Genomic DNA, 12,408 nt, shown 5'->3' with positions numbered 1-12,408 from the left:
AACACTACACTACAAAAGGTTTGATATATCTGTCATTTGATATGAGCATACTGAGTCATCCATCAAAAATTAATATTCATGCTCAAATCGAAAATAGTAGTTTTAAAGAAATTAATTATACTCAGTTAAGGATTAAGAATATTAGAATAAGATTTTCAAACCTTATATATTTGAGGGTATGAACAGGTAGGTCCTTGCTTCCTCTTTTTTATGATGTTTTGGATTGAATTAGGTGTACTAAGCTAACCGTCTTAGGTATACTCAATTAACTATTAAGAATGAATAATATTCATGCACCTTCAAATTTATTATATTTGAGGGTGTGAACTGTAAAATTAGATAAAATATAGGAGATAATTGGAAGAAAATCAGGTGAAGTTGGAAATTATTTCAATTTATTAAAAATAAGATAATAATGAGACAAAACTAAGTTTGTTCCAATTTCCGTCCATGGCATGAAGTGGATTTCTGAAAAAATGAAATTTTCTAACTTAGTTTATTAAAAATAACTCGAACACTACTTGTGCCAAAATTATCTATATTTAAATCCAGTGACAATGGAAACTGAATTCGATCAAGGTGCTCAGCCAAACCAGATGGTAAACTAGTTCCTGTCATGCAAATGAGTATGCCAAGCTTTGTTTTCAGAAATTTCTATGCATAGGCTTTTATCTCAGCTGTGGGTGTCCTCTCTTTCTTTGTATCCAATCTATATCTTAATGGGTTAGTCATCCTCCATTACGACATATCACAAGTCACCACTTATTTATTGTACCACATCCGGTTCCTAGGGGATTGGATACAATCTACATTGTGCCTCAGCCTATACTGGTTGCCATTCTTTACAGAGCAAAACATCTTGAAATTTTTCTCTCAAATACCATTAAACTATCAGCATCCACATGTGATAAGGGCCATGTTACCATTGTCATAATAAGTTAGTGCTAGCCTAATTTTTGTTTTATACAGAGACCAAAATAAAACTTATTTGCTGTGGTAATTGGCCTTTGTACCCCTGAGAAAGCTTATTTCCCTCACAAACTAGGGACCCTAGATACATAAAAATATTTATGTATGTATATATAGTTGACTGTAAAACTTAAATATAAGATGGTCAGGGTTGCAGTCAAAAAAAGAACAAATAGTTTACAACTTTTTTTATGTCCGACGTTTCGCCTCACTTTGCAGGACTGTTCAAAGCCAAAGGTTGAACAGAAGCTAGAATAAAAGTATTTATGCTTTCAAATGTGTAATCTCCGTAAGTAACAGTAGGTAGTGGTGGCTATAATTTATTCAGTCCTAGCTTGGTTGATTCGCTGAACCAATTTTTGTCTTTCTGTCTCAATTGCTAGACAAATCCTTTTCAAGTCCCCCTGTGATCTGGCAATATCTATATCATATGCAAGGCTAGGATTTGAACAGCCTTGGTATCACTTTCTGTAGTGCTAGGTTGAACTGCAGTTATCATAGGCTCCTTATGTTTGTGAATGTATCAGGCAGGTCTTCCTGTATTTTAACTTGACCCATCAATCCTATCAGTAGCTCTATAAGTTAGATCAATTCAAGGACATCTCTCTCTAATGGAACTCATAAACACCACTTAAGTCTAAAGAGGTGATGTAATTGTATTCCCCTGTTAACAGAGCAGATTTGTTCTGTTGTCGATTTCCCACAAATAAAACCACTGGTAGATCTTATCTCTCGCAATAGGGAAGTAGCCTATGATATATTGTTAGACAGTATCTTGTATGTATAGTTCAGGAGTCATGACATTGATAGTTATTACAATTCATATGATCTCCCCATCTATGAAGGGGAATAATACCCTACCATAACCTCTGGAATAGTCAAGGTTATTACAAATGCTATGAAGGTCAAGGATATATTTCAGTAACTCAGCCTTCAAAAGTTCTGCTTTCTGATCCTGGGGCCTAAATTATTTTTTAGTACTAGGATCACATCACTCTCATTTCATCTTTATTAGGTGGTTTGATGGACCCTAAACCATTGTGCTAAGTAGGAGTTACATCTTCATATAACGTTGAGTCTTTGAACACTTGCTAACCCATCAGCAGAGTATGGTTTATATAATCTTAAGTAATATCCTAAAGACTGTCATCTCACTCAATAAAAAAAGTTTTGCAGATCACACCCTCATTTATAAACTATACTCCCCATTTTTATTAATTTGTGAAATGGGGCCCGAATGGGCATTTTCACGAAATGTAATCTGAAATATTATTAATAATGGTTTGAAATATTCAGATTTATTTTATTCTCTGAAGGAAATGAATTATTTTTATCCAAACAACTTGTATAACTTATACAGTGTAGTATGTGTCCAGCTTTAACTTACACTGACAACTTATGAATTCATTGGCTCAAATAATATGGATAAGATTTTATCAGTGCATGAACATTTATGAGGTAGCATTTCTTAGCCATTGAGACAATCCTTCTAAAACAAAATTTGATAAGAACTGACTAACTAGAACCACTTATTATATAATTAATATTAGTTTTATGGAAGGTCATCGAAATAACACTGTCTTAACACATTGACTGCCACAGTACTTATCAAGATTTCAGTCTAGGAAGCCAATGTAACTTTGGCCAAGTAAGCAAACGAGTTATCTCGTAGTTGGCAGTTAACGTGTTAAGCAGCATTAGCAATGAAAAAAAATCTTTTCTTTGTAAAATATATTGGGATAAATAAAGTGAACTTAAATAACATAAAAAATTTATTTGAAAATTTTCATCTTAAGCAGATAAAATGCAAGCTCCACCAACGGCTTTGATCTTCCTTTCAGCATACTTAGAGAAGAACTTGGCTCGTACGATGACAGGTTGCTTGGGCAATTGTCCTCTTCCAAGGACCTTGTAATAACCCTGTAAAAACATTTTTATTATTAACAAAAATTTAATAATATAAAATAATAAACAACAGTGCTGACAAAGTCAAGTTGGAACAACAAATAAATATAGACTTACTACTGTGAAATGAAAAAGATGAAATACAATTTGATGTCATGAATTACATGCAAATTAATAATTAATTAAGGTTTATATTTTTAAGGAAAAATAAACATTTGATCAAAACTTACAAGCCCTTTATTTTTGGCTGTATGTTGTATAACTAATGATAGAAAGGAAAAAGCTAGCAGGAATTTTAGTTATACACCTTAGATAACCTATTCAACCATAGATAAGTCAAAAATTTACTAATAAATTATAAATAAAAAAAAGATAATAGATTATGAGAGGGGAGGGAGAGCACAAAAAGAATAAATGAAACTAAAGAGAGAAAGCGGAGTTTGAGAAATAATGAATTAGAATTAGCAAGATAACATTAACACAACAAAATATCTCCAAATGTAGTCTATTACTTGAAATGTGTTGAAGCTAAGCAGTGACACTAAAAAGATCTACTATGATATTTAAACCTTTGTCAACTGACTCGAAATTCTACTTATAATGATCATGCTCAGAGCTATATAAATTTATATATAAATAAATAAATCGCAATTATCATTCTCACATTTTGCTACAGTTGCTTGTTTTAAATGTTGCCAAGGAAACAATTTACAGAACAATGATAATGTATGATATTAATTAGAAAGGAACATAACCTCCATTATTAATCTGGAAGATTTTAATTGTTAAAGGATATTTTATAAAATTGAATAAATAGTCGAATGGGCTAACTTCACTTCACAGCACCCTAAATAGTAGAAAATTACATTGCTGTTCAATAAATATGGATGGCTAAACTACACAATTATTTAGTAAAATAGACTACTATTGTCCTCCAAGATGCTTTCATGGAACTAATAAAAAAAAGGTGAGAATAGTGGAAACAAAAACTAATCCAACAGAGAAACTGTACAGTATAATCAATAGAAACTTTAGAATAACTTGGCTCATTAACATACTAAATCAGTTAAATTAATTAATAATGATCAGAATCAACAACTAAATATTATCACTATCTTACATGGTAAAAATATACAAAAGGAACTTACCGCCCTGATGCAGTCGATAACTGGGGCTTTGCCTTCCGGGTGATCTTTATACTTAAGCCTGGTTTGCTCAGTAACTAATGTCCATAGCTTATCTAAGTTTAATGAGGGACAGAACTTCTGATTACGTCTAAGATGGTAATTCCTCATACCCAACTAAAAAACAAAAGAGTGCAATGTTAAAATCAAGGCTAAATATTGTACATATCAAATTTGATAATAACTAAATAATTTCTGGAAAATAAACTTATCCTGATTACTAAATTTTTAATTCCCAGCTCATGTTACATAAACTTTACAAGGCACTCAAAACTAATTTTTTCATTATTATGAAGTTTCAGTATTTTAAACTGATAAAGCTTCACAACATCTGCACAATATTATTTCTATTGTTTAGAATAATTTGACACCATGAACTGAGTTACATCTGTTAGAGGTTTATTTGTCCCTTTCAAGCAAGTGCAAAGAACAAAAGTAATAAGTTGTGACCCAGTTAAAGCAGCAATGATATAAATGGGTAATGGTTAAAACCCGCAACAGAATAGAGTTCTGTAGATCTACTTCAAAAAGTACCTAATCCTACTTTAAAATTTTCATTTTATTATTCAGAATGACAATAAGAATATTTCTTTGGCGTGGCTTAAATAAAACAGTTACAGTCACATACAGGCTAATCACACAAAAAGATGACAACTTCAAATGATAAGCATTTTGATATCAATATATAAAAAAACCATAAAAAAATAGTTTTTGTAATTATTATCACTTGGTTCCTAGACAGCAGGACCAATTTATTAATTGGTTATGAAAATATAGCTTACTTCCATATAAAACATGGATATCTATTGCAAATGGGTCAAAATTCCCGAATATTTAAGTTGAATAACTAAACTCCATGGTGCTGATATATCAACTACTATCAATTGTAACACGGCCCTTCCACAAATTATATTTTTCACTTGTTTTTTTTTTTTTAAGATAAAAGGATATCCTTGATTATTTATTATTATTAGAATCATTTTTAACTAAGAATAAAGGTAGGTAGAGTAAGATATATTAGATAATTGTCCCCTTATTGGCATTTTAAAGGGTGATCAAACTATATTTAGATTATTCTAATTTATAGATTGGAAAGACTAAAAGTGACCAGGGAATAAAGTTTAAACCAGGAACGTATAATTTTCAAGAACAAGTTAATAGGCACAAACATGGTCAATTATGAACAAAATGAGGTCTGAAAATTCAAACAATTAACAAATTTGATTATAATTGTAAATTTGGAAAGGAAGGTATCTCAATCTGAAAAACTTAAAATTCAAGTAATTTGATAAGTAAATGGGAAAAATAGTTTTTTTTTTTTTAATTTAATGATCCTTTGACTTTGTAAATTTGGAAAGAAAGGTATCTCAATCTGAAAAACTTAAAATTCAAGTAATTTGATAAGTAAATGGGAAAAATAGAAGTATTAACCTTTCCAAAATATCCTGGATGGTACTTGTCGAAGTTGATACGATGATGGTGCATACCACCAGCATTACCACGACCACCAGGATGCTTCCTATGTTTACCTAAGAAAGAAGAAAAGTAATTAAAAATTTATTTTGGATATTTGTAATACACTAAAAGCACATCGCCACAAAGTATTTCCATATGCTTTATAAATATATACTCACCTACTCTACCATGCCCATGACTGACATGACCTCTCAACTTCCTAGTCTTCTTCTTATGAGTGGACTATAATAACAAGAACAAAATAAATCACTTAACAAGGTTACATAATGGAACAAAATTGTAGAAATGAACAGAAAAAATAGTAGTTTATATGAATGAAAACTTATCCAACATTCTGTATAAAACATGCGCAACTCAAATAAATAACTACTTTAAAGAAATAACAATTAAGTTTACAAATGAAAGATACAAAACAAATGTTATCGGCGGAAAGATCTTAAACAAATACAACCAGATAAGTTCAATATTTTATTGTGAACCAACACGCTCGACAGATTTACAAAACCGACAAGTTATTTAAATCATTCGTGTAGATTACAAAAACAGTAATAATTAAGTGAAATCTATTGAATAAAATGAACAAAGTAGATCAAAATGTTGGTAATAATTAATAAAAATGTGGTAGTAATTAATAAAAATGAATCTTCACTACTACTCACCATATCGACAACACGTGCGACGTCCACAAACGGGATTCCACCAAGAAAATGGCTATCTGTTGTCTGAAGTACCCTGATTTACTCATGATCGATTATATCATTATAAATATTACTTTGCATATTTTTTTATTTGTTAGCTAATTAATTTTATTGTTAAATAATTAATTATTATTTTTTAAAAATATATTGACATTATTAATTTTTTTTGAGCTAATGTGACCAAAGAACTAATGTTACTGTAGGAGCTCGGACGAAAATAAATTACACCCAGTGGGCATCGTTGGTGATCATATATGTCGGAAAGCAGATATTTTGACCACTTTAATTAAGTAACGATAAACTATGCGTCTAATGAGTTCCTCATATTCGAAATTTAGTCCAGAAATATAGTCGAAATGGATGTTAAATTTTTTTTTTAATTTTTACAATAAATTCAATAGGGAGACTTCCAGAAGCCTGATCCGTAAACTTAGGAATAGAAAGTCTAGAGCACCAACTGTACCAAGTGTTATTAGCGGAAATCTAAATTTTTGAATCGAAATATTATATATCTTCTGGTCACGAAATCAAGACAATTGAGAACTCAAAGCAGTAAAAATGTTGTCCTCTCAAAAACAAGACCACTTTGAGACTTTTTTTTTTTTCGGCCAAGACTCCCATTGGAGTCCTATACTGCCTAACCATGGTTGGGGGTCAACAAAGTTCTTCATTTTGTGGGACCGCCACACAATGAAAAAAGTCGACGTCCCAGGCCGGATTCGAACCGGCACCGCCAATAGACATCAAATTGGTAAGACTGTGTCTTAACCACTGAGCTATGGGCGGCCCTTGAGACTTCTTAAACCTTCTAATCAGAACAACCTTAGCAACCTTGAATCTGCAATGATTTCGGTTCAAATCTAGCCTAAAGGGTTTACTTTTATTTTGGGGTGACCCCACAGAATGAAAAACTTAATCCTCCCAATAGATTAGAATAGGTTGGTTACCAGTAGGATAATCCTCTCCCCCATTTGTCAGAAATGAACAGATAGGGGAAACAAAACTAGGAAGTTGGTGACAGGAGGAACTAGCAGTTAATATTTATTAAAAGAGTTAAATGATTGAGTGTCGACAACTGGAAAACTAAGTGGTCCAAAAATCAACTTCAAGAAACCCAGGCAGCTCCCATTTCCAAAACATAAGGTGATGAACAGAGTGGAATTGGTTCTTGGTAAAATGAATAGGTTCCTTATACAAACATACCAGATACAACCACATAAATTCTTGATCCAAACCCAGCTCCATAGAGTAAATAAGTAAAAATGATACCCAAATCTAGAGTTTTGAGCATTCTTGCTTGAAATGATATCTGTTGGAAATAAAGAGGACAAGTAGTATGTTTATATTGATGGATCAGCGGCTTAGCTGATGGAAAATGGAATGCAGGAGTGGGCGCTTACTCAGTATAGTTTACAATTACATAACTGGTTGAATAGATAACAATGAACTAAGACGGAGAGGTAAGGGCTGTATTTCAAAGACTAGTAAAGCTTCACTAGTAATCTTAAAATCTCAAATAATGAAAACTCTAAGGTCCAAAAATAAGACTTGTTATAATTCTGAGAAGATAGAACAGAGCTTTCCCCCAATCTCGTCATGTCTGGTATATGGGGTGTTGACAATAGCAGGATCTCAACTCTTTAATTTGATATTCATTACATACTTTAAAGTATCATATATTTATGACAATAAATAAGGTACAACTGGTTGGAACAGATCTGCACTCTTTAGATATAGCAGATCAGACCAACTTATCAAGGAACATGCCTATAAGTCCTAATCAAATTTTCCTAAATCCTAATAAGGTTTATCTCAAAGAATTGTCCTTCATTCATCATTGTAACCGGGAATATACTAAGAAAGCTGTGTTAAGTGTATGAGGATATTAGTTCTTTCTTAGCAGTAATGGGAAATGACCAGACACATCCTTCATTCTTGACCTGCTCTCCAAAACATCAGAAACAGTTTTAAGGAATCTGATCCGAATTGTATAACCTGTACTATAAAATGGTATCACTAGAACACTAATGGCTAAAAAGTCAAAGTTTAGAAACAGAATAGGTTGAGTATGTGTAGGATAACTCTCCATATGCCAGAAATAACTTGGTGAGGGATGTAAAAAAAATAAAATAAATTGAAGTGCTAATGGCAAGTAGAACAGTAGTAAAACAATGCAATATATTTAAATTAATTAATATAAGGAGAAGATGAGGGTGCGGTCAGTAAAGAACACAAATAAGCAAAATTGTTTTTATTAGTGCCAACGTTTCAGTCAGGATATCTAGCCTTCATCAGGGCTAAGAACAAAAAACAAGAAAACAACCAATGAATAAAAAGATATATAGAATGATAAAAAAATAACTAACATATGGATATATATGCTTCACTGTCCGCACACCCGACCATCTCCTTATATATATTATCCAAGATCAACTGTCTTCTCATCATTATAAATTAATTCATCATGGCTATTAAGAAGAAATGTTTCCTGGGATGGTATTATAACCAACATGAATGTATAGACAGACATACTTGGATACCATTTTATTTAGATGGGATTTAAAAACTGACAGCTGTTTTAGAATCAATCATAATTTTTAAAAAAGGTAAAAAAAAAAATAAGCAGAATTTATAAAAAAAGTTTTCTTTATTAAAATTTATTTATAACTGAATAATACATGCTAAAACGCATGGATGTAGAGATATTGTATACATTATTTATATAAATATTTTATTTTAAAATCTTCAATCTTCTAGTTCACCCAGGTAAATAGTTTTATCACATGATGCAGAGCCAACTGAAAAAAAAGAAGATATATCTTTAAATAACATTATATTGTAAATGTTGTTTTATATTTATTATCAAATATACGGTGATAGTTAAAAGCTAATAAGCAGGCAATTAGGTCACACTGAAATACATTAGGTTGAAATACATTAAGGGAAAAAGATTAGCAAAATTTGTCATATAATCAACTAAATTATTCAATGAGTTAGTCATAGATAGTATAAATACACATAACTAACAAGTAAAGTTATCAACTTGTGAAATATTTATTGATAGACATTTACTAACCAATCGGTTCTGTGGGATGAAATTGGACCTCATTGACGCTGCCATTATGTCCAGGAAGTTTATATAAAATTCTCCTTGTTGTCGTATCCCAAACATAAACAAATCTATCTCCAGATCCAGCAGAAACTTTGGATCCATCTGCGGACCATGAGCACCTTAGCAAGTTCTGTAAATAAATAGATAAAATAGAAATATTAGATTTCTAAAAAAAAAAATAAATAAATAAAATTATAGAAGGAGAGTAGAAAAAGTGACACTTCATTGAAATCATTTATTTCCAAAAAATACCTAAATAAAATTATTTGGAAATAAACAACATATCATAAGGATCACAACTGTCATAAAAATATTTTACATCTATAAAGATTACTATAGCCAGAGATAGTAAGTCTGAAAAACTTACTTATCTTAAAAGCATTAAAAAGTTATATTAGTACTAACCTTTTCAAAATTATGTTGATGACCAGATAATATTTTTACACACCTCTCAGGAGGTGCATAAGGACGAACATCCCATATACGTAATGTGTTGTCCATCGAGTTACTTAAAAGGTAAGAGCCATCAGAAGAAAGAGACAACCCCGTAACGGTATCTGTATGCCCTCTTAACTTTATGACACTATTATTACTTCTCAAATCCCAAACCTTCAACAAATAATTATTAAAATTTTATTTTAATATAAATAAAAAATAATTAACTATCCTGTAATAGAATAGAAACTAAACAGAAATCATATAACCACAAGGATATTATTTAACAACTTAGTTTGGAATAATTTATGGTATTTTGAACAAATTAAGATTAAGGACAAATGGATCGATTCTCTGTCAATTAATGGAATAACATAACTAGAAAAAACAAAACAATCATATTTTTTAGGTTAAGAAGCCATTTTTTAAATATTCAGCAGAAGTTTAATAAAAACTTTATAAAGAATTCACACTTTTATTTCTGTCATAAAATTTTATGCATACTACCACAGCCATTTTTTAAGTTATGACTGGGTTCTGTCATGTGTCAAAAAATAAATTTGACATCAAATTATTTACATAAAAATATTTTATTTGTTTATATAAAATTTAATTAATTCCTTTGTAAGGTACTTTGTAATCACAGGACAACTGTAAAAACTGAGAACAAAAAAAAATTATTTATTTATTTTTTCCTAAGTCCAAATGGTTTTAAGTTGAGAACTGACTAGATAGTTTTTTACTTTCACTAACCTATAAATGGAATAAATACTAAGGAAAAGAATTGTGATTGTGCAAAATTTCGAATTCAAGTTTTCATTGGAAATACACATTTTGAGGTCCCCAGAGTTCTATCAACCAAGTCTCACAATGTGTGTCTCTGTGTGTGAACAGCATAGCCCTTAAATGAAAAGATATAAGAAACTGAAATTAAAAATTAAGGGTGGATATATTACAGGGATGTACAGTAACTTCTTGAAGCTAAAACTGACCAACTGGAATTGCCATTTTATATAATTGATTTTTCAATTTTCTCTATAATGGCTCTAATGATTTTGATTGAACTCAGTGAATCGATGTTAAGTCAAGTGTTCTTTAATACCAAATAGGTTTTATACTCACTGAAATAATTTCAGAGGACTTAAATGAGGAATTTTCAAAAAATCTTCCTCTTAAGTACCTATAATTTGTTTATTTAAAAAAAAAAACCATTACCATTGTTAATAATAACAAACAATGGGTAGATGCAAAATATAAAAGAATTTTATGAATAATGAAAGAAGAAAAAATAAATAAATAAAATCAATAAAAATAAAAAAAATCCAATTTGAACAGGAAAAGTTGAGATAACACAATCTTTTCCAATTGCATTACTGTTCTGTTATACCTTGTTAAACTATTGTATTCTTGGCAGGAATGAACTTAATATTCTTTACTCTCACATTGAGAAACCCTAAAATACGAATTTTTATAATAATAGAAAAATATGAACTTTTACTTCATAATTTTTGCCTTCCCTGGTCTACAGAATAGTTTTTTTTAATAATGGAAATATCGATAACTTCAACATAAGTCCTTCAATATAAACAAAACTAGAGGAGGTAAGTAGATTAGTAAGTGAAAATTGTGTGATGCGTACACCACACCAGATTTTCTAGTTACTGAATATGCTGGGATCAAGAAGCTAAAAGGAAAACAAGTATGACAAATTTAGTGAATCTGTATTTTCAAATAAGATGACAGTCTTGGAAATTTAAAATAAGAATGAGGGAATAAAAATGTCTATAAATGCAAAATATAGACCCATGGACAGTTAATGATAATAATAATTTAGTTCTTGATACTAAAGTATAATTAAAGATTCTGTAAAGGGAAGTTGGACAATTTTGCACAGTTGTTTTCCTTAGAGCCTTAGCAGTTGGAAAACTGTTTGAACCACAAAAATCCATTAAATTGTTTACTAGATAGCAGAGAAGCGATTGAAAATGAAAAAAAAAATACCCTTTTTTCTATTAGCCTACCTACCTTTAAATAGTCAGAAAATTGTTTGTACTATAACAATTTCTCAGTTCACGAGATTAGAGAAAAAGCAAATGAAAAGTCATGAAATTCTCCTTTTAGTCTAGCTCTAAATAGTCCATGAAAATCCATTAACTTGGTAACAAGATATAAGAGAATAAAATCTAATAACAATTTTTTTGGTCAGGAGAGGGGGATAAAATTTTAATTTTGGAGTAGGATGGTGGAACTAAACAGATTAAACATGGTGTGTCACGTTATATGTTTATTGCAATATATTTACTTTTTTTTAAAAGGAAGATGGTCCAGATGAGGTCAAAGAAATACTCAAATAGTGATTCAACTATTTATATTGAGCCATGGCACAATTAGCTTAACCCACACCATCTTCCTTTTATTATCACAAATGGTCAATCAGCGAAATTCCAATTTACTTTTTTCTTTAATTAAATGAGATCATCACTTTAAATAAAAAATAACAGATGATTCAGTTATCTTACCAATGATGAAAAAATAAATTGTAGATGAGACATCAAATAATGGACAAAAAATTGTAATTAAAATAAAGTTATTTGAATAATGCCCAACATTGTAATACTGTTTTTTTTTT

General features: G+C 30.4%; 2 protein-coding genes across 2 annotated transcripts in view; both read right to left on the bottom strand.

The window, feature by feature from the left end:
* Positions 1–2,728: 2,728 nt before the first annotated feature.
* On the bottom strand, positions 2,729–6,324 carry RpL27A (ribosomal protein L27A). Its single transcript, XM_014428532.3, has 5 exons — positions 6,194–6,324; positions 5,693–5,756; positions 5,490–5,587; positions 4,023–4,175; positions 2,729–2,889 (listed from the first exon to the last, which is right to left on the bottom strand). Exons 1-5 carry the CDS (start codon positions 6,194–6,196, stop codon positions 2,761–2,763), a joined length of 447 nt encoding a protein of 148 aa, XP_014284018.1. The 5' UTR covers positions 6,197–6,324; the 3' UTR covers positions 2,729–2,760.
* A 2,536-nt stretch (positions 6,325–8,860) lies between these two features.
* LOC106685713 (U5 small nuclear ribonucleoprotein 40 kDa protein) overlaps positions 8,861–12,408 on the bottom strand; it is a 6,896-nt gene continuing 3,348 nt past the window's right edge. Inside the window, exons 5-7 of the mRNA XM_014428534.3 lie at positions 9,750–9,953; positions 9,309–9,474; positions 8,861–9,030 (exon numbers count right to left, since the gene is read on the bottom strand). Of these exons, the coding sequence (XP_014284020.1) occupies positions 8,978–9,030; positions 9,309–9,474; positions 9,750–9,953 (423 nt within the window). The 3' untranslated portion in view covers positions 8,861–8,977. The remainder of the gene's footprint in view (positions 9,031–9,308; positions 9,475–9,749; positions 9,954–12,408) is intronic.

This window comes from Halyomorpha halys, unplaced genomic scaffold (assembly GCF_000696795.3).
Source record: "Halyomorpha halys isolate HHAL.00 unplaced genomic scaffold, Hhal_1.1 Scaffold725.1, whole genome shotgun sequence".
Lineage (NCBI taxonomy): Eukaryota > Metazoa > Arthropoda > Insecta > Hemiptera > Pentatomidae > Halyomorpha > Halyomorpha halys.
This window is presented reverse-complemented; position numbering and strand designations above follow the sequence as displayed.

Excerpts from the sequence above, each read along its gene's own strand:
- RpL27A (XM_014428532.3), bottom strand. Across the intron at positions 5,588-5,692 it reads TCATGGGCATGGTAGAGTAG|GTAAACATAGGAAGCATCCT; the intron begins GTGAGTATATAT and ends CTTCTTTCTTAG. Across the intron at positions 2,890-4,022 it reads TTATCGACTGCATCAGGGCG|GGTTATTACAAGGTCCTTGG; the intron begins GTAAGTTCCTTT and ends ATGTTTTTACAG.